A 21,777-nucleotide genomic window follows, 5' to 3' on the forward strand; every position below is an offset into this window, starting at 1 on the left:
ATTGTTTGCTTTTGCTTAATTGTTATTCTTGGATATAGTTGTTCTGGTTCTCATTTTCCTCTGCAATAATCCATGTAGTCTTTCCCAGGCTTTTTCGTATTTTTTTTATTCATTTTGTACCACAGAATGATATTTTATCATATTCATAAACCATAGAAATTGTTCAGAAATAATATTCATGAACCACAGAATTGTTCAGAAATTCTCTAGTTGACGGCACACTCTTTGCTTCTGAATTTTTCATATCATAAAAGTGCTGCTATGAATATTTTGGTATTTAGAGATGTCTTTTTGTCTTTGACTTCTCTGGGGTAAAAGCCCACTGGTGATACCTCTAGTCACTTTCCTAGTGGTATTCCAAATTGTTTTCCAGAATGGATGGACCAATTTGCAGCTCCACCAACAGTATTAGTGTGCCATTCTTCCCATGGTTCCTGAATAACACTGATTACTTTGTCATTTGTAATCTTGCCAATCTCCTGAATTAGAAGTGAAAACTGAACTGTTTTAATTTGCATTTCTCTCATTAGTATTGGGACCATTTTTATAATATAACGACAGCTAGCACACATATTGTTTTTATGGTTTGCCAGATATTTTACATATGTTGTTTTATTTGCGCCTCAAAAAATTCTGGGAAGTCGCTGCTCATTTTACATTTAAGGGAACTCAGGTTGAGAGATCACAGAGTAAAGCAAGCAACAAACATTCACTCATTGTCTACTATATGCCTAGAAAGTATCTGAGGTAGGAGTTGAACTCTAAGTCTTCCTGACTCTGAGTCCAGCATTTTATCCACTACACTATCTATCTACCTCATATAGTTCATCATTTACCTTTTGTCTCCTTTTAACTATTTTTAGATTTTAACTACTTACACTTGGGGCACGACATAGATTTGTGCCAATTTCCTATAAATTTTGGAGATCAGACCTCTATCAGAGTTATTTCATGTGACAGAAACAATTGACAGTGTCTTTTCTACTCCTAGTTATATTAATTTTGTTTGTATGAAAGCTTTTGAAGAAATAACTGCCTTTCTGCAGCTCCCACTCATTATTCTCCCTTAGAGACAAGCAAAACAAATCTTATCCCTCTTCTTGATGAGAGCCCTCCAAATACTTGGGGATAGTTTGTATAGCCATATTACACTCTGAGAAGTAGTCAGGATAGGGGCAATGATCCCTATTTTGCAGATGGGTAAACTGACCCATAAAACAAAAAGATCCCATAGCTAGTGAGTGGCACAGGTACAGATTTCCCATCCATCTGGGATATTTTTGCCTTTCCCTCATGTTGCCTCAATATATACATACATATAAACTAACTTGCAGAGAAAGATGGATAGTGATGCACTAAAATGAGTAAACTAAATACCTCCAACTTCCCAGCTCTCCCTGATTAAAATAGGTTCTGTCTTCTTAATCTCAGCGAGCCCATCCAAGTCCAAGGAGACAGCAGCCATTAGGAATTTCAAGTGTTGTATATAATAAGCTGCTATTATCGTAGTGATTGAGGAGTAGAAAGAGAGTCCAGGTGGGGAAAGAGGGGAAATACCTGGGAAGGTGGCGATCAGTGTTAATCTCCTGGGCACAGGTTGCCCCATCTGCTGTAAGAGCTCTGACTTTGCTGCTGTGCTTTCTTGCTGGACCAGGGGAAGGGCTCCAGATATTCCCAGGGCTCTCGGGCCATCTGGTGTGCTCTCTGCCATGCCTTTGGGAGAAGGCTGGTCCTCAGCAGCACCTTCCGGATCTTGGCTGACTTCCTAGGATTTGCGGGGCCATTGTGCATTTTTGGAATTGTCAACCACCTTGGGAAAGAAAATGGAGTTTTCCAGCCAAAGGTAAGCAATCCCTGTGAACCAAATGGTCCTTTCCAGGGAGCAGGGAAGAGGCTCAGCCCATTCTCTCACCCACTAAGTGCAGAGGGAGCTTCCAAGGCAGGATATTTGTAAGAGAATGTCAATGTATCTTCACTAGCCTTGGTCTAAACCACCCCGATATGCTAAATAGGACACATCACTGATTATACTGGAGAGCAAAGAGAGATGGTGTACAGGGGAAAGAAGTCTCACCTTGGACTCAAGTAACCAGGTTTCTAGTCCTGCCTCAAACATTTACTCTAGACTTCAGTTTCCCCATTTCTAAAATGAGGAAGTTGAATTTGATGACCTCTAAAATTCCTCTCATCTATAAATCTATGATTCTGTACCTTGAGTTTGAAATACTAACCTGACATTTAATAGCTATATGACCTTGGAAAAATCACTTATAATCTCTTAGACTCAGTTCCCTTGTCTATAAAATGAACATCACAATTGTACTACCTACTTTGTAGGGCTGTTGTAAGGGAAAGACTGACTAGATCTTAATTTGCTTAATAATCACAATAATAATAGAGCTCGCATTTATATAGCACTTTAAAATTTAAAAATTACTTTATATATATCATTCCTATAGCACCACCTTTGAGGCAAGTTTTGTGGGCATTATTCCTATATTTTGATGAAGAAATTGAGATTCAGAGGCCTTAAATGGCATGCCCCCATCATATAACTAGGAAGGCCCAAAATCTGGATTTGAATCCAGACCTTCCCATAAGTCCGGTGTTCAATGCACAACACCACACTGTTACTATCATCATGGGCTGCATTTGTTTCTGGAGAAATCCAGTCTTTTCTTCCTTGAAATCTGTTTGGGAGCAGCAGATCGGTTGGTCTTGAAACAATATTATTTCCCAAAAGGTGGTCTATACCATGGCTTTTTAAACTTTTTCCACTAGCTCCCCCTTTTTCCCCAAGAAATTTTTATACGACCCCATCTAGAATCTGAGTCCAGGTGTCTCTGGCAGTGTTTGTGCATGCACAGTACAAAGAGCACATATTGTGTGTTCAAAACCAAGGCTGAAGTGAAGTCGCATGTGCAATGTGGGCAAGCACTGCCAGAAACATCTCGGATTCATTACACGTTTGATTTTGAATTAATTTTTTGGCTGTTACATTCAGAAATCTTTTACTGTTGCCAAATTTTTCACAACCTCCACATTTGGTTACTTACCCTCATATGGGGTCGCAAAGCACAGTTTAAGAAGATTCAGTCTTTACTGTCAGGACATGGGGAAAATAATGATGCAGTGAATCTGGGGGTATCCAGAACTCAGTCACTGGAGCGGGAGCTCTTTGATTCCCTTTGGTCTTATAACCATCAGTATACTCACTGCCTCTCTGATGATCAGGGGTTCAGACCCATAATAGAAGGGCCGCTGTCTGGGATATCATGGCTTTAAATATTTATCTTCATGCTTGGATAATAGCACATATCCGGATTGTCACTGATGGAGATATTTCTGCCACCCCTATAGATTGTAATTCTCTGATACTTTCTCATTCTGTACAGTTCATATCTGTGACTTTCTTTACATCCCCCCAGAACACCCATCTTGGATAAAGATAAATTAGGGGTAGGTATATTGTCGTGAAAAGAATCTCCAATGATTTGGGGTCAGAAAATCTGCTCTGCTTCCTCCCTGGGTGATTTTGTCATTTAAGTGCTGAAGTTGTCCCCTTATCTGTAGAATTAGGAAATTGGGCTCAGTGAGTTCTAGGGTCTCTTTCATCTCATAATGCTGTGATCTTATGTTTTCACTGCCACCTTTCTTGTACAAATTACCCTAAGTGATATGCTGTGATAATCCCTACAATGAATCTTTCTATTAATCCTTGGGTTATATGAAAACTTAATTCTTCTGAGATCATGGCGTTTCATGATTCATGGGACATCACCAGGAGAATATTAGTGGGAAAGAGATGGGCTTTGCATCAACGAGCAGCTTGAGATTATTGAAAGAGCAGCATGATACTCCAAGTAATTGCAGCTCATTCTCCTGCTCCCCTCATTCTGTCCAACTGTGGTACTTGTACCAGATATATCTCTAGATTAGAGAAAGATATATAGATATATACCTCTATTTCTATATCTAAAATCTATATGTGTACATGTTTATTTATACACATGATTACACATATCTATATCTACCTATAAATATATATATATATATATATATGTATATGTGGTTGGTTGCTTGTCCTTCATACTCAAAAAGGATCAAAATGACATTATTATGTTAGAGTCAAGTTATCTGACCAACTAGTTTTGGTTGATCAGACCAATAGGAGCTCAGAATGCTCTGCCTCAGACTGGACACAAATAGTCCCTATAAACATTTGGGGTGGCTTCTCTAATTTTACACATCTTATATTTGTTTTGGGCTAATTCAATTCTGGTTTGTTCATAGAGCACAGCATGTGCATATGTTTGTATATCTGTATGTCTGTGTATATGTGTGTGTACTGGTGGACTAACCAAATAGGCTGCGCACCCAATAATCTGAGCAATAAATGTTTTTATTTGGGGTGGTATAATGGATAGCTAGACACAGAGTTGGGAAAATCTGAATTCCAATCTAGCCTCAGACACTAGATTGTAGCTTGTGATCCTGGACAAGTCCCTTAATCTCTATTTGCCTCAGTTTCCTTAACTATAAAATACAAACAATAATATCATCTACCTCCCAAGATTGTAGTGAGAGTCGAATGAGATAATCATAAAGCTCTGTAGGTAGATGGCATGATAGGAGATAGGTCATCAATTATCAACCCCTCTGATTCTTAAGGATTTTTCTATTTTTTTTTTTTTTGGTTTTCTATTTAAAGGTTATAGTGTAATATTTATGGGTTAACTATGTATATTTTCTGCAGTTATCAAGTCCTCTCATTCTTGGGGATTTTACTATCTTTTTATCCATGTAGAGAATACAAGGTATTGTTTATGAACCAATGTGTGGTTTATGTATTTTCTACTTTCATTAATGAGAGTGTTTTATAGACCCTCTATTGTCTGTGCAGTGGAATAAAGACTGTTTCATACTCAATATGCATTAGTCACCTTGAAAGCTTACACAGGAGTTGGGGACCTTGTTTCTTATGACTGTGGAAGTCTAGCCATGACCTGTGTTCTGATATCCCAAGATAAATTCTAGGTATAGGCAGTGTAAGCCAAAGGAAGACTATAAACTTAAGTAGAGCACAACATACACCCTCGTCCCAAAGATTGACCCTTTGATGCTCGAGAACCATAGACTACAGTACTTTGTATTCATTCTCCTGTATATATGCTCTTCCTTCCTGTAAAATATAAGTACCTTGAACCAGGGTCCATCTGACTTTTGTCCCAAGTATATTCAGCAGTGTCTGAAATATAGGAAGGGTTTGTTGAACTGCATGATCCTGGGGATAAAAAAAGCTCTAATCCCCATCCTTATTTTTCATTTGGGTCATTGCAATCGTTCCGGAGGCAAGCTTTTGTGGGGTCTCCCCACAACCCCACCCTGCTCTTCTCCCTACATTCTGCTGATATTTTGATTTAAATGATAGCACTGCAGCAAAGAGCAGGCCCTGCGAGGCAGTGGATGCCACAGCCTCAAGGCTGTTTCCCTGGGTCTGAAAGAAATTTATTCCTTTCATGGTCTGAGCTGCTGTCCTGCCCTGAAGCCTCCAAGGGCCTGGCTGCTCTGTAGCTCCACTCTGTATTCTAAGACCCTGCTCTCCTCCTTTCCTCTTCCAATCCAGCATAACCACTATTGATGCAGGATTCTTTAACCCTACAGAAGAAATTCTTAACCTTTTTGGTCATGGATCCCTTAAGCAGTCTTGTGAAGTCTATGGTCCCCTTCTCAGAATCATATTTTTAAAAACATAAAACAAGGAATCAGATTATAAAAGAAAACATTTGGATTGAAATACAGTTTAAAAAAAGTTCACAGACCACAAGTGAAGAACACCCATCCTAAAGAGAAATAGACATGCAACTTAATGCTAAAAAAAATGCCTTCCTGGAATATCCTGTTTTTAAGAAATCCTGCTCTGATTTTTTTTGGTTCACTAGAAAGATCACTGAATAGGGAGTCAAGAGACATGGGTGCAAATCCTGACTCTTTCACTAACTTATGAAGTAGCCTTGAACAAGTATCTCAGTTTCCTCTTCTGTAAATTGAAGATATTTAACTTGTATTATAAAAAAAAGCTCACTGAATTTGGAACCTGGAATAAAATCCTGGGTCTGCTGTTAACTGCTTATATGACCTTATTCAATCTCTTCTCTTCTCCGGGTATCAGTTTCCTCATGTGTAAAATTAAGGGATCGAGCTCCTTGGGTGTCCCCCAAGCTGAAAACTTTCATTCAATGATTTATAACGTCTTTTCAGCTCAAACTGTCTATGAGTAAATCTTCTGACTACAAATAGAAAGGATTAGCACAAGACTATTCATCTCATAGAATCAATCGACATGCATGGTTTTGTTCATTTGTGCAACAAATGTTTAAGCACTAACTCTGTGAAAGGTCCTGAGCTGGTGTTTGGTTTTGTTATGAAACCAGAGCTTTGTCAGGACCACTGATTATCTGGAGCCAGAGGAAGGAACCGGAGAAAAGATGTTGACTTTGCTGAGTTTATTTTTTCTTTTTTAACCTGGATCCTTTTGTCCTTTCTTTTACTTTTTTATAACCGATTCATTTCAGATAATTACAGAATGAGAAAATCATCATTCTTTATGAGGACTAGAACCTTCTTTTTCCAATGAGGGAGAGACTCTAACCTCTTAACCACAAACAAGCAGAGGGGAAAAAAAGCAGAGACATAATTAGTGACTTGAATAATTGATGGCTTACCCTCACGTAATGTTATCCATCTAATGAGGTCCTAAACCTCAAGCAGCAGTTAATCCTCACAGGGTTTTGATTAAATTTCATTTTGCCCAAGTTACAATTAATCCTCCATGCCTCGATGTGGGGGGTCAGAGTGGGGAGAGAAATGCTACGCCAGGGAATATGAAATGTAATTTCCCAGGCGGAAGAATTTATCCTCTGTTTGGGCATATTGCATGGGCTTTAGGAGGTTATACATTTTCAGCTTCTGCAGCTGATCCAAGAACAGTGGAAGAATTCTGCTGCATCATAGCTAACATAATAATAGCTAACATTTGTATGGTGGGTTTAAATCTTCACCAAGTTCCCTATATTTATTATGTTATCTGAGCCTTTTAATAATCCTGCGAAATAAATACTATTAATACCACCATTTTACAGATGAGGGAACGAAGACTAAGAGAAATGAAATGACTTGCTCAGAGTCCTACAGCTAACAAGCATTTGAGGAAGGATTCAAGCTGACTCTCAATCTAGTGTTTTATCCATTATGTCACCTAGCTGCATTATCACCACCTCCACCACCCAGAACAAGGATCATGGTTTACCCCATGCTTTGAAAGAGTTCCACATAGGACAGAAGAATGACAAAAAGCAGTATCTTACCTTTCCTCATAACTTGGGCTACACAAACAGATTTTTCTACACAAGGAATGCTGGGAGTCAATAAGCCTAACTGGATTAGGAAGGTAGAACTTCTAGCCAACCAGAGAAATTTAGATTTATTGAGCAGTCTCTGTTTACTATCTATAGGTTAAGGTTGAAAGCCCCTGTTCCTATTCTTTATCAGAGGATCTATTTTTGGTGCTGTGGAAAAAGACTTGAAGACTTTCACAGAACCGTAGAGCTGGAGACAGAGTTAAGAGGATTTTCAAGACTATCACACCCAACTGTAGATTCAGAATAGCTAAATGACCTGTCCAGGGTCACACATTGATTAAATGCCAGAAATAGCTTCTGATGAGAAGTCTTTTCTGTGTCCAGCACTCTAGCTACTACGCCATGATATGATGCTACTCATCATTTATACTTGTCCATAAGGAAGGAGATTGGCCAATGTCATACCCAATACTAAGCAGCTCTTTTCTCCCCTTCCCCCAGGATGAAGTTAGTGGACTCATCCCTCACTTGGAGTCTAAGCCTTGGGCTCAAATTTTGGCTCTGCTACAATTGTAGGTCATTCTTTTTAATCATTTAATCTCTTTACTTTTCTATTCCCCTATCTATAATAATTAGAATTCTATAAAGTCTCTTCCAACTCCAAATAATCATAAAAATTTATTATTAATTAATTATTATCATCATTCCCTCATCTGCAAAATGAGGTGGTACTAAAAAGAACTCTTAAGCCCCTTCTTACTCTGAATACAAGCAACTGTTATATATTGTTATCAATTAATAATAATAATCATTCTAATTACTCCCTCATCTGTAAAATGAGATTGGACGAGACCTCTAAAGTCCTTTCCAGTTCTAAATAATAACTTTTTATTGTTATTTGTTAATAATAAATTATTATTATATTCCCTCATCTATAAAATAAGATTGAACTAAACTTCTAAAGTCCTTTCCAATTCTAAAAAATATTATTATTTGTTGATAATAAATTATTATTATATACCTTCATCTATAAAATGAGATTGGATGAGACCTCTAAAGTCCTTTTCAGTTCTGAATAATAATTATTTATTATTATTTGTTGATAATAAGTTATTATTATATTCCCTCATCTGTAAAACCAGGGTTAAATTAGAAGACCTCTAACATCCTTTCAATGACTACAGCAACTAGCATTTTCACAGATCTTCAAGGTTCACAAAGCTCTGTAACTATGTTATCTCGATTGCTCTATTGATCCAAGGAATGTTTTCCCCAAGCACAGCCTAAATCCTCCCCCCGGCAGCCTTGGCCCACGAGCAGACCTCACTGGTGTTGTAAACAGCCCAGCCTGGACTCGCTTCAGTTTCCAGGCCAGCGAGAGCCCATGTCCTTGGCATCCACAAGGACGAGCCACTTGTATTGTTTTGTTGGATTACTGGAGGTTTCCACGTCTCTGCCAGATCTTCCTTCCTCCCCTCTGACCTCCCTGCCTCTCCCTCCTCCCTTCCTCCCCAGTGAGATGCACGTAGGGGCCAAGGAACCCTTCATCACTCACTCCCCCATCATCACGTGCACTACATGCCACTGATCAGGGCTCAAGGGGCTGGGAAATTAAATTCATCCCCGGCCCCGGGCGCTGAAATCTGCCAGTAGAGCTGAGCCCAGAAAAGAAGTGTCAGAGGCTGATTCCAGGGAAGATGTTTCTGGAGACTTAAGGAGGGCGAGAGAGAGGGGGAGGTGAGAAAAAAAGATGAAGGAGGAGGGAAGGAGAGGGGAGGGAGGAAAGGAGAAAGGGGGAAAGAGAGAGACAGAGAGAGACAGAGACAGAGACAGAGAGAGACACAGAGAGACAGAGACAGACAGACAGAAAAACAGAGAGAGACACAGAGACAGAGATAGAGACACAGAGACAGAGAGACAGAGACACAGAGAAAGAGAGAGACAGAGACACAGAGCTAGAGACCCAGAGAGACAGAGAGAAAGAGAGAGACAGAGAGACAGAGACAAAGAGAGAGAGAGAAGCAGAGACAGACACAGAGAGAGAGACACAGAGATAGAGACAAAGAGACAGAGACAGAGAGACAGAGATAGAGACACAGAGACAGCGAGACAGAGACAGAAAAACAGACAGAGAGAATGAGAGAGAGCATACTAATGTGTCTTTGTCTTTCTATGTCCTTTTGTCTTCCTGTATCCAAAGCTGTGGAGAGATATTCGATGTGTGTATGTGCTATGGGTAAAGATTACCTTTTAAAGATTTCATCAGGTCCCCTCCCGCTTATCCCGCTCTATTTGCAGCTCATCTTTCCTCAGACCCTGTCACAGAATCTGTCATGACACTATTAAGCAGGGAGGATCTTAGAACAAAGACGCCAATGTCTGATCTAGATTTCTGCTTCCAGCTGCCACATGTCACCCTCACCCAGTAGCCCCGGAGAGGAAAAGAGGCTTTCCAGTGTCCCAATTGACAGAAAGAAAGATGGAGGAATATACCCCGTCTCTGCACTTTCTCTACAAGGACATGATATGTGGATTTAAAAGAACACAGATTCAGGAGTGGTCAGAACTATGATGGGCAGTACTACGGATGGCACCCCAACTGTGTGCCTGCCTTCAAAAAGGATTATCCCTAGCTTAGCCCAAGCTGCTCCATGTACTATATATATACTATAAATATAAATTTAGGGCCAGAAGGCACTAGAGTTAGAAAGGACGTGAGAGGCCAGCTGTTCTGACACTCGCTTTACAGATGAGGAAACTGAGGCCAAAAGAAGTTCTATAACTTCCCAACAAGATCACACAGGTAGTGTCAGAGGTGGGATTTGAACCCAGATCCCTACACTCCAGAGTCCATGTCTTTCCATTACACTATTTACAAAACAGAGGATTTGCCAGCTTTCACAGCTAACATTTAACAATCCCCTAGTGGGTTGTTGTGGAGAATACTGGATATGCAGTTGGAAGTGCTGGCTCTGCTACCTACTGCCTTGTTACCTTGGGTAAAATTCTTCATCTCCCTGGAACCCAATATCACAGACTCCCCAACACGGTCCCATGTCCAAATATGCTCAGGGCTCCTTGCCTAGATATCCGATTGTTAGACTGCTTTTCAATGAGCTTCCCAGTTATGTCTGTGACCAGTGAGGAAACCATAATGGCATTCCCTAAAAATTAGCTTTTTAGGCATTCCAAGGTGAAGGTCCACATTAAAAAAAAAAAAGACCCAAATTTGTATAAAATAGGGGACACATGTCTGGATTCTGACAAGTTAACAGTCAAGTCACAAGCATTTTTAAGTGCTACATGCCGTGCCCTGGGCTACACGTGCTGGGGACACAAATACTAGCGAAAAGAAAAATAGTTCTTACCCTCAAAGAGATGACATTCCAATAAGGTAAAATAGCACAGAAATGGGGGCTCTGAGAGTAAAAAAATTGAAGCAGGTTTCTCTGAACTGAGTCAAATTTATATAAAAAGCCATTTCCATTGATAAGTTATCAAAAAATAAGAACAGTCTTCAGATGAAGTAACCATAACTATCTATAGGCATATGAAAAAATATTAGAGAAATGCAAATTGAAACAATCCTGAAGTACTGCCACATACCTATTGGCTAACAGAACAGAAAAGGGCATTGACAAACCTTGAAGGAAATGTGGGGAAAATGAAACATTAATGCATTGTTGGTAGAGTCGTGAAAAGCTCCAACCATTCCATAGAACAATTTGAAACCATGGCCAAAGGGTTATACAACCATGTATACTCTTTGACCTAACAATACCCCTACTAGGTCTGTATCCCAGAAGAACTAAAAAACAAAGAGTAAAAAGACAAAAATAAATTTATAGCAGCTTTTTCCTGGGGGCAAAGAATTGGAAATTATGGGGATGTCCATCAGTTGGGGAATAACTGAATAAATTCCTGTGTATACTTATGGTGGAATACTATTATAAAAAATGATGAGCAGGATATTTTCAGAAAGACTTCCATGAGCTGAATGCAGAGTGAAATGAACTATGTGCAAAGTGAAAGCAATACTGTAAGATGATCAGTTGAGAATGGCATAACTATTCTCAGCATAATCCAAGATAATTCTGAAGGACTTATGATTTTTTTTTAAATGCTACCCATACCCAGAGAAAGAACTAGTGGTGTCTGAATGGAGACTGAAGGATACCTTTTCTTTTCTTTTTTTTTTTAACTTTATTTTTCTTGAGAAGTTGTTTTGTTTCTTGTTTTTGTTTTTGTTTTTTTGTTTTATTTTGTCTATGTTTTCTTTTACAACATGACTATTATGGAGACAAAAAAACAGAAGGAGACTCTGGGATAAACTCATCCAGAGAAGGGGATTTCAAGGACAATGGCATTTTCCAGGATGAAAAGCATAGTGGGAAAGTTCAGAGAGTCAGAAGCAGATCCAGGAGAAGAATCATAGGGTGAGGGGGTGTCTGGTGTTAGTATGAGTAAAAAAAAAAAACCCAAGATTCTGGTTCCCAAACCAGCCAGAAGACAAATTTCTCCTATCCCCTTGGTAAGAGATTTGTCCCAAGACTTCATGGAACTAGATCTCTGAATAAAGAATTTGTTGTCTTTGTACTTCTAGATTTCACTACCTTTTTACTTTTTTTCACTATGTTTCATTATTCACAATTTTTATCCCCAGCTCAGCTTGTTCCCAAAAGTCTCTGTGTTCTGATTCAAGAGATATGAGCCCTCCCTTCTGTTCTTCCCCTCCCCCACTAGTCTTTATTGTACATTGGGTAGAATCTCTGGGAAGCACCCAGAGAGAATTCATCTGAGTGACACACATGATGTGTCATATGATGTGATGTCTGTCACTCTCTGGGGTTTGGATGATCCCTCATTAAGAACCTGTCACATTCCTTTGGTGTCTGATTTCTGCTATTCCTGAAGGAGAGAGAAGCTCCCAATAAGAATGTGTCCTGATTATGTGTATAGGCTGTTGATGTAGCAGTTCCCCAAAGTTCTATCTTGAGCGCTCTCTCTCTCTCTCTCTCTCTCTCTGTGTGTGTGTGTATCTCTATTTCTCTGTCTCTGTATTTCTCTCTGTGTCTCTCTCTCTATTTCTCTGTTTCTCTGTCTCTCTCTCTATCTCTCTGTGTATCTCTATTTCTCTGTCCCTCTGTATTTCTCTCTATATTTCTGTCTCTGTCTCTGTCTCTCTCTTTCTGTATTTCTCTCTGTATGTCTCTGTCTCTCTGTATTTCTGTCTCTGTCTCTCTCTGTGTATCTCTCTCTATTTCTCTGTCTCTGTCTCTCTGTCTGTATTTCTCTCTGTGTGCCTGTCTCTCTCTCTTTGTGTATCTCTCTCTATTTCTCTATCTCTGTATCTCTTTCTGTATTTCTCTCTGTGTGTCTCTGTCTCTGTATTTCTCTGTGTGTGTGTCTCTCTCTCTGTCTCTGTGTCTCTGTCTCTCTGTCTGTCTCTCTCTCTCTGTGTATCTCTCTATATATTTCTCTCTCTGTCTGTCTCTGTCTGTCTCTCTGTCTCTCTCTCTCTCTCGTATCTCTCTCTCCCCTTTTCTCTCTCCCTCTCCCTCTCCCTCTTCTTCTCCATCCCCTCACTTGCTAACCTCATCAGCTCCCATGAATTAAATTTTCATCTCTAGGCAGATGATTCATAGTTGTATATATCTGGCCCCAGTTTCTCTTCCTATCTTCTAGTCTCACATCACCAACTGCATATTAGACATTTCAAACCATAGATATCTCCAACTCATGTGTCCAAAAACATGTGTTTCCTTGCCCCACTTCTCCCACTTTTCCAAACTTCCCTGTTTAGGTCACGTGTTACTAGCATCCTTCCAAGCACTCAATTTTGCAACCTCATCATTGTCCCCTGCTCCTCACTTTCCCACATCACACATAGTCAATCACTTTCCAAGTCTTAGTAATTTTATTTCCCACAATTCTTGAAATCATCCCTTTCTTTCTTCTCAATGACCACCACTCTAGGTACTCAATACCTCTTATCTGGACTACTCCATTGACCTCCTAACTGAGCTCCTTGTCTTCAATCTATGACTTTTATATCTTCCCCATAGCTACCAAAGTGCTATATAATATATATAGCATATAACATATAATATTATATATAATCCTATAGCACAGACATAAATATATTATTCCCAATCTCAAAAAACTTTAATATTTCCTTTTTACTTCAAGAACCCAAATTTTTAAAAATTTATTTTCTTTGTAATTTATGGAATAAAATAAGCATTTCCATAACATAATATAATTAAAATCAGGATTGCATATGAAACTGCAAATATACTATGTACAACTTGCTATTCCTTTTCCATAATATCCTTTTTATATAATAAAATAAATTCATCTTATATAATGTTATCATGAAATTTCCCTTTTTTCTTTTTTCTTCCTTCCATCTGGAGATGACTACCTAGGGAGATGAGACCCTAGAGATGACTACCATTAGACACAAATGTGTATATATGTAAAATTATTCTATACATAATTCTATTTTAAAACTCCTTTTAAGCCTAGCTTTTCTACCCTTCTTATATTTCCATCTTCATATATTTCTTCCCTTCCTATGCTGATGATTCAGTAATATTGGTTTTCTTGCTGTTCCTTATCTATAGCACTCCATCTCCCACCTCAATGATTTACATTGACTGTATTCTATATACAGCACATACTCTTTCCTCATCTCTGTCTTAGAATCCTTGGTCCCTTTCAAAACTCAATTTATGATTTTTTTTGCTGAGGCAATTGGGGTTCAGTGACTTGCCCAGGGTCACACAGCTAGGAAGTGTTAAAGGAGATCAGATTTGAACTCAGATCCTCCTGACTTCAGGGCTGGTGTGAAATCTTTTATTAGTCTACCCCAGGTGCTAATTCCTAGTGCTTTCTCTTCAAAATTACCTTGAATTCATTTTGGTGTTTATTTTTGTATAACTTTTATGTGCTCATGTTGTTTCTGATAGAATGTAAACCCTTTGAGATCAGGGATTCTTGCACTTCAAAAACTATCTGGCATCTAATAAGTGCCTAAGAAATATTTGCTTGTTGCTTAATTGCTTAATTGACTGACTGTAAATGGAATAATCCTGGGCCTGTGTGGCTAAAAGCCTGGAGGTCCTTCTTCTGATCTTGTGGGGTCAGAGGTTTCTTTGCAGACTGGTAAGCATGAATATACTGCCCTGTTTCTCTTTACTTTGTTTTGATGGGATTTTCATTTAAAAGCTAGTGAGTGCAATATCATTTCTCGGGAAGTGAACTGTTCTATCTTCATGCAAATATTGATGCATTTTAGCCCCTGAGTGCTTACTTACCAAGATCAAAGTGTTTCTTTTAGCTGCCTTAGCTGCCTCTGAAAGAAAACACTCTTATTCCCTGGTGTCTTTAGCAAGAAAATTGTTTCCTGGTTGCCTATTATGGGCAGGACCTTAGCTGAGAACTGCATTGAACACCAAAAAGCTGAAATGGACATTTAGACTCTAGAATGACAAAGCTGGAAGCATTCTGCTAGCCAGTCCCCTCGTTTTACAGTGGAGGAAACTGAGGTTCAGGAAGGGAAAGGGATGGATTTTCCTGAGGGAAATAGCTGGAAATTGAATTTTACAATTCCCAAGGCAGTATTCTTTTTGCTATATTACAATGATAAAATTATTGGACTTCTGCTCAAAATAAACACTAGTCTTTCCACTTCCCTCCTAAGAGAGCAATGACTGGCTAAGTATTCTCCGATTGTCTTCAATTCTTGGGCACCCATCACTCCCCTGCCCCTCTCAATTGCTTCCTATTAGCATGAGTAACAGTCTTGGCTGACTATATTTTAATGACAGAAGATAGATAACAAACATCGAGGGAACTGTTCCAACTGCTCTGACTTCAATTAATCAGTGATTTGTGCAGTGTCCTTGATGCTTCACCAGGAGACCCAAGCTCAGCAGCAAACTGCTCCCAGCAGTACCAAGCACGGAGATCTGGGGCTGGGGGTGAAGCTCTGACCTTAATCCCTTTGTCCACATGCTAAGAGGAGGAAGGCATCTTTAGACCTTCCTTTCAGGGGTCCTCAAACTACGGCACGCGTGCCAGATGCAGCAGCTGAGGATGATTATCCCCCTCATCCGGGGCTACGAAGTTTCTTTATTTAAAGGCCCACAAAACAAAGTTTTTGTTTTTACTATAGTCCGGCCCTCCAACAGTCTGAGGGACAGTGAACTGGCCCCCTATTTAAGAAGTTTGAGGACCCCTGCTTTAAGCAAACAGAAATGTTTAGTTGGCTTTATCCATCAACCCAAGTACAAATACTCATCCAGGATAGAAGCACAGTTTAGATAGCAGCCTGTATGGGGTTATGAATTACAAATAGGGAGAGGAATTGTGGGATACTGTCCAGAACCAGGCTGGTAAGAGTCTCATATTTTTCCCTGGTCAAATTACATCTGAAGGTTTGTTGTTGTTGTTCAGTCATTTTCAATTGTGTCTAAATTATCATGACCCCGTTCTGGGGTTTTCTTAGCAAAGATGCTGGAGTGATTTGCCATTTTCTTCTCCAGCTCATTTTACAGATAAGGAAACTGAGGCAGACAGGGTTAAGTGACTTAAGTGTCCAGATAACACAGATAGGAGAATGGATTTGACTTTCTGACTCCAGGCTCTATCCAGTGTATCACCTAGTTGCCCTCAATATATGAAGGTACCATTTATGAAATTGATAAACTGATGGATGTACAGATGGTTGGGGGAGTAAAAGCCATGCCTTACATGGATTAATTGAAGAAATTGAGATGTTTAGCTTAAAAAGGAGAATTGGAAGGGACACAGTAGCTGTTTTCATTTATCTGAAGGGCTGTTCCCAAAAATCAAGAACAAAAGGTAGAAGTTGTAGAAAAGCACATTAAACCATGAGTTAAGAGGGGAAATGTCTGCAATGCATTACTTTGGGAAGTAATGAGCTCCCCATCATCTAGTCCTAGATGTGACCATAGATGCTCTACATCTATGTCTAGTCCCACGCCATCATTTTACAAATGAGAAAACTGAGACTCAGGCTAAGTTACTTGCCCAAAGTTACCTGAGTAGAAAGAAGCAGAATCAAGATTGAACTCTAAGTTCACACAAAGTCTCTAAGCAAATTCTGGGTAACTAGTAGGTGACTTCTCAGGAAAGTTGGAGAGGGAATTTCAATTCAGGCACACATTGGACTATGTAACTTCTGCAAATCTTTGACAATTCCCACCAATGATAATCCAAGCCCTCTTCCATCATACAAAGTATCCCCTAAATCTGCCTAACAGTGATACTACTTGTCCTTGGTGATGTTTACTTCCAAACTGTGCTTTTCAACCAACAGCTTAAGTTCCTCGGTGTTTACTTTGTCTCATCTGAAGAGTTCCTTGGCAATGCCTATGTCTTGGCTGTGCTCTTGTTTCTTGCCCTCCTGCTACAGAGGACATTTCTTCAAGCTTCCTACTATGTCGCCATTGAAACTGGAATCAACCTAAGAGGAGCCATACAGGTATAGATGGATGTGTGTTGAGTTTTTGTTTTTTTTTTTTTTTTTTAGTATATCCATTCTCTTCAGTTTGAACAATAATCCCAACTCACATTTCTGTAAGAATTTTAAAGGTTTGATAAGGTACCTAGCAGGGTAGGTTTGATAGGGGTACCTGGCACACCTATAGGATATAGAGTATAAGTATTATCACTCCTGTTTGAAGATGGGGAAAGATAAGATGAGAGCCATATATATATATATATATATATATATATATATATATATATATATATATATATATATATGCCATAATCAGAATATTTGGGAATGACTTATGACAACCCAAATATTCTGATTATGGCTTCTATGCTTTAACCTTTATAAGACTTCTCAGGGAAGACCACAAACTCTCCAAGTGATTCTCCTCCATCTCATCTATGCAGACCCTTCCAAAATATCTTCTGTTGTTGATTAAATTTAATGGGTTTTTGTTGTTATTGTTTGAGTTTTTTCATTACCTAGAATTTGCCCTTCTCCCTATCCTAGGAAAACATGCTTTTTAACAATGTTTTAAAAAAGAGAAAAGATTCAGTAAAACCAATCGGGAAAAAAAAAATCTGACCTAGTGTGCAGTGTTTAATACTTATGTATTAAATAAATTAAATTTTTATTTTTATTTTATTAAATATTATATTATAAAAATATATTTTATAATTATAATAATATTAAATATTATTTTAATTTAATAAACCATTAAAATTAAATAAATTTTAAAAGGCAATAATCTTTGTCAAGGAGCAGAAGGTATAGTCTTCTCATATCTCTTCTTTGGAGTCAAGTCCTTTCTTTGTAATTTTGTAACACTCAGTTTTGATTGTTTTTTGGTTCTTTCTCCTTACACTGTTGTAGTGATCATGTGTATTGTTTTCTTGGCTCTGCTTACTTTATTCTGCATCAGTTTATTTACATCTTCCTATGCTTCTCTGTGTTCATCACATACATCATTTCTTATAGTACAGTAATATTCCATTACATTTATGTAGCAGAGTTTGTTTAGCCATTACCAACTGATAGACATTTACTTTGCCTCCAATTCTTTGCTATCACAAAAGTATTATTATAAACCTTTCAGTATACATGGAGCTTTTTTTTTTTTTTTTTTTTGACAACTATTTCCTTGGAGAGAATCTCTGAGTCAAAACATATGGAAATTTTGGTCACAGAATTCCAAGTTGCTTTCCAGAATTGTTGCATCAGAGAATTGTAGAAATACGGCAGCTAGTTAGGATCTAGAAGGGCTCCAGTTTTTGTCCCCACCCCATATCCAAGTAAAGCGCTAAAAAATTTACCAGAAGGAACAATGATACATCAAATGAAAGAGAAATATCTACAAACTCCTTCATTCAGTCCATGACTTCACAAACAAACTGTCAAGCTCCTCTAGAAGCATGGAGTAAACCAACTAGAATAGGTAGAAGGTAAAGTATAAAATAGTATGAACCCATATTAGGAGACAGGACCAGAGCATCACCTAGTGCAGAGATACCTACAATGCCCTTCCATGTTAAGAGGCAGAGACAGACCAGCATTCAGGTAGCCACAGATCAGTCTTGCACTGAGGTAGTCCCATTATCCAGATAATCTGGTCTTGAGTCACAGCAGAAGACAAGGAAAGACAGAACCTTCAGGGCAAAGCCTAGACTTATAAGACACCAAACTTGGAATCAAGCAAGACTTGCCAATACCTACCAAGAATATAAGAGTAGAATTTGATCCAACCACAAACCTCCATCTAAAAGCTAAAACTGAAGATATGAATAAAGTAGAAAATATTAAACACAACAAGGAAATACCTTGAATTGTGAGAATCCTCAGGGGGTAAGCCAGAAGAAGAGAGTTTCTTCACAACATGGCCATATAGTGCATCAGAAAAGAGTATATCCCAATCACCTGGAAGAAATGAAGCAAGAAATACAAAAATTAAAGAGGTATGAAGAAAAGAATGGCAAGGAGAATTGATACCTTAGAAAAGATCTTACCCTCAAATTGAACTTGAAAATTAGAATGGACCAAATTGTAAATGGCTCCATAAAACAGAATAATAACACTAGCTCATATCTCCACCAACAATGTATTAGGATACCTCTTTCCTCAGTCCCTCCAAAGTTGACTTTTCATGATCTTTAATCATTTTTGCCATTTTCTGAGTGGGAAGTAAATCCTCAGCATTTTCTGCATTTACATTTTTCTTGTTAGTGATGATTTGGAGCATTATATATGATTGTTAAAGGATTATAATTCTTCTTTTGAGAAGTGCTTATTCACAATAATAATGTTGTTCACTCATTTTCAGTCATGTCTTACTCTTTGTGACCCTGTTTGGGGTTTCCTTGGCAAAGATGCTGGAATGGTCTGTCATTTCCATGTTCAGAAAATTTTACAGATGAGAAAACTGAGGCAGAGTTAAATGCCTTGCCTGAGGTCATGTAGCTAAGAAGTATCTGACTGAATCGAAACTCAGGTCTTCCTGATTACTCTATTCACCACACCACCTAGCTGCCCCAATTTTTCTTTTGAGAACTATTGAGTCATATCCTTTAATAATTTTCTATTGAAAAAAATAACTTTTGCTCTTGGGTATTTTTATTAATTGTCTAAATATTTTGCTTAGTTTGATTAATTTTCTTCTTGGACTTTGAATGTATTTTAAGGAATAACTTTTTTAAAAGCTTTTTATTCTCACTTTATTCTGAAATAAGAAAAAATATTGAAAATAGTTTAGAAATTCTTTATCTTTGAAAAGGCTAGAACTAGAGGCTTCCGAACAATAGAACCCCTACGGTGTTTGCTGTGCCATCCCACTCATAATGTAGTTCCATTCTTAGGGCAATTTTAGAGGCTTAGCAACAATGTTGTTCCTTTACACATCCTGGAAATATTGGAACTATTCCATTAAAGCCTCAGACATTGGCGGTCTGTAGAACCTAGAAAGGCTGTAATTAAGTTCCAAATGCACCAGAGATCCATGATGTTAACTGATTACATAAAAACAGGAGTTTGACTGTGTTTTGGAAAGGTCTGATGAGAAGAAATAGATGCGTAACTAAGGCCTTTATAGTCATGCTGACAGAATCTTTCCTTAAAGTGAGCATCTATGAAATAGATCTGGCACAGGGACAAAAGCATCAGGACAAGAGGACTAGTATGTGGAATGCCAAAAAATAATGTCAAGGAAAAGATGACTAAAAAGAATTCAAACTCCGAGGAACTGATAAACCACTGGAAAGCATAAAATGCAGTTTATCTTACCATCCTTCTTTCAGAAGAGGGGAAAGGAAATAAGAGAGCAGGAAGTTGCATGCATTGTCTGGCTTACTATTTCACTTATTTTTGCTTAATTATTTTTTCTTTGTCACAAAGGAGAGTTCAATTACTGAGTAGCAGAGTAAATTGATTCAGAAATTAAAGTTATTTAAAAGTAACATAGGTAGTTAGCTCTATCCACTGAACCAGGCTTTAGTCAAGAAGACCCATCACTTTTTTTTTGTTGTTGAGACAATTGGGGTCAAGTGACTTGCCCAGGGACACACAGCTAGGAAGTGTTATATGTCTGAGTTCACATTTGAACTCAGGTCCTCCTGACTTCAGGAAACCCATCACTTTTGAGTTCAAATCTGGCCTTAGACATTTATTAGCTATGTGACCCTGGGCAAGTCACTTAACCCTGTTTGCCTCAGGTTCCTCATATGTCAAATGAGCTGCAAAAGGAAATGTCAAACCGTTCCAGTGTTTTTGTCAAGAAAACGTCAAATGGGATCACCAGGAGTCAGACGTGACTGAACAACAGAAGCAAAAATATTTCATAATAGATCATTTAATCCTTCACATTTATAGAGTATAGCTTATAATGTGTTCCAGGGACTTCTAGATTATGAAGTTGATGAAGTGCCATGGTCTGGAATCAGGAAGACCTGAGTTAAAATCCAGCTTTAGATACTTACTAGCTGTGTGACTCTGGGGAAATCATTCAACCTTGTTTTTCTCAGTTTCCTCATCTGTCAAATGAGCTGGAGAAGGAAATGGTGAACTACTACCTGATCTTTGCAAGAAAACTCCAAATAGGATCACAAAGAGTTGGCTATGTCTGATATTACTAAACAACAATTTTTAAAAGAATCAATAAAATTTGCTTTAACAAAAAAGCATCAGAGAAGGATGGATCAGGATCAGGAAGTCCTCCCTTCCTAGGGCCATATCAATAATGGGAGGGTCACAATAGTCTTGAAGAGGAAGGATTGTATGGCAATTAGAGCCATCCTGTACTTTAAGATCCAGGTTTCCATGATTGCCATTGACTTCCAGGTTTTCTCTATCAACGACTTTTATACCTTGCTGAGCTTACCATTCACACAAAGACCAAAGCTCACTCAGGGCCCGAGATTCTAATTGAATTTATATGAACATAATGATCACAGTTTAGAGCTACAAAGATTATTAGAGCTCACACAATCCAACCCCCTCTTTCTATTGATGAGGAATTTGAGCTTTCTTAAAGAGTTGAAAGGATTTAAGTCACATAAACATTAAGTGACAGGTTTCAAATGCAATTTTTCTAAATCAGAAGTCATTCATTCAGTTGTGCCTACTGTGTGCCAAGTACTGGGCTAGAGAGAAATTAGGTAGTCCTTGCCCCCAGAGAGCTCCAATTGTTTTGAAATCCAGAACTCAAATGGAACAGTATTTTTTTTCCTAAACCACTAGGGAGGACAGATCAAGTCTTACATGGTAATAAACATAGTGGCTAACTTCCTCAGTGACAAGCTATTTGCACTCTGACCTAGAATCAGCCATTGCCAGACTATATCCTAAGGACCCTGAGCCTCCCAACTGTTCATTGGATCTCATGGCATCCAAACTAACCCAGAA

The 21,777-nt window shown here is 38.5% G+C and overlaps 1 protein-coding gene across 2 annotated transcripts in view; it reads left to right on the forward strand.

The window, feature by feature from the left end:
- The window catches only part of ABCC8 (ATP binding cassette subfamily C member 8), a 117,233-nt gene that overhangs the window by 24,017 nt on the left and 71,439 nt on the right, over positions 1-21,777 (forward strand). For both annotated transcript variants that reach the window (XM_031943450.1, XM_003773532.4), the window contains exons 6-7: positions 1,655-1,843; positions 16,708-16,872. In XM_031943450.1, coding sequence (XP_031799310.1) covers positions 1,655-1,843; positions 16,708-16,872 — 354 coding nt within the window. The remainder of the gene's footprint in view (positions 1-1,654; positions 1,844-16,707; positions 16,873-21,777) is intronic.

This window comes from Sarcophilus harrisii, chromosome 6, assembly GCF_902635505.1.
Source record: "Sarcophilus harrisii chromosome 6, mSarHar1.11, whole genome shotgun sequence".
NCBI lineage: Eukaryota > Metazoa > Chordata > Mammalia > Dasyuromorphia > Dasyuridae > Sarcophilus > Sarcophilus harrisii.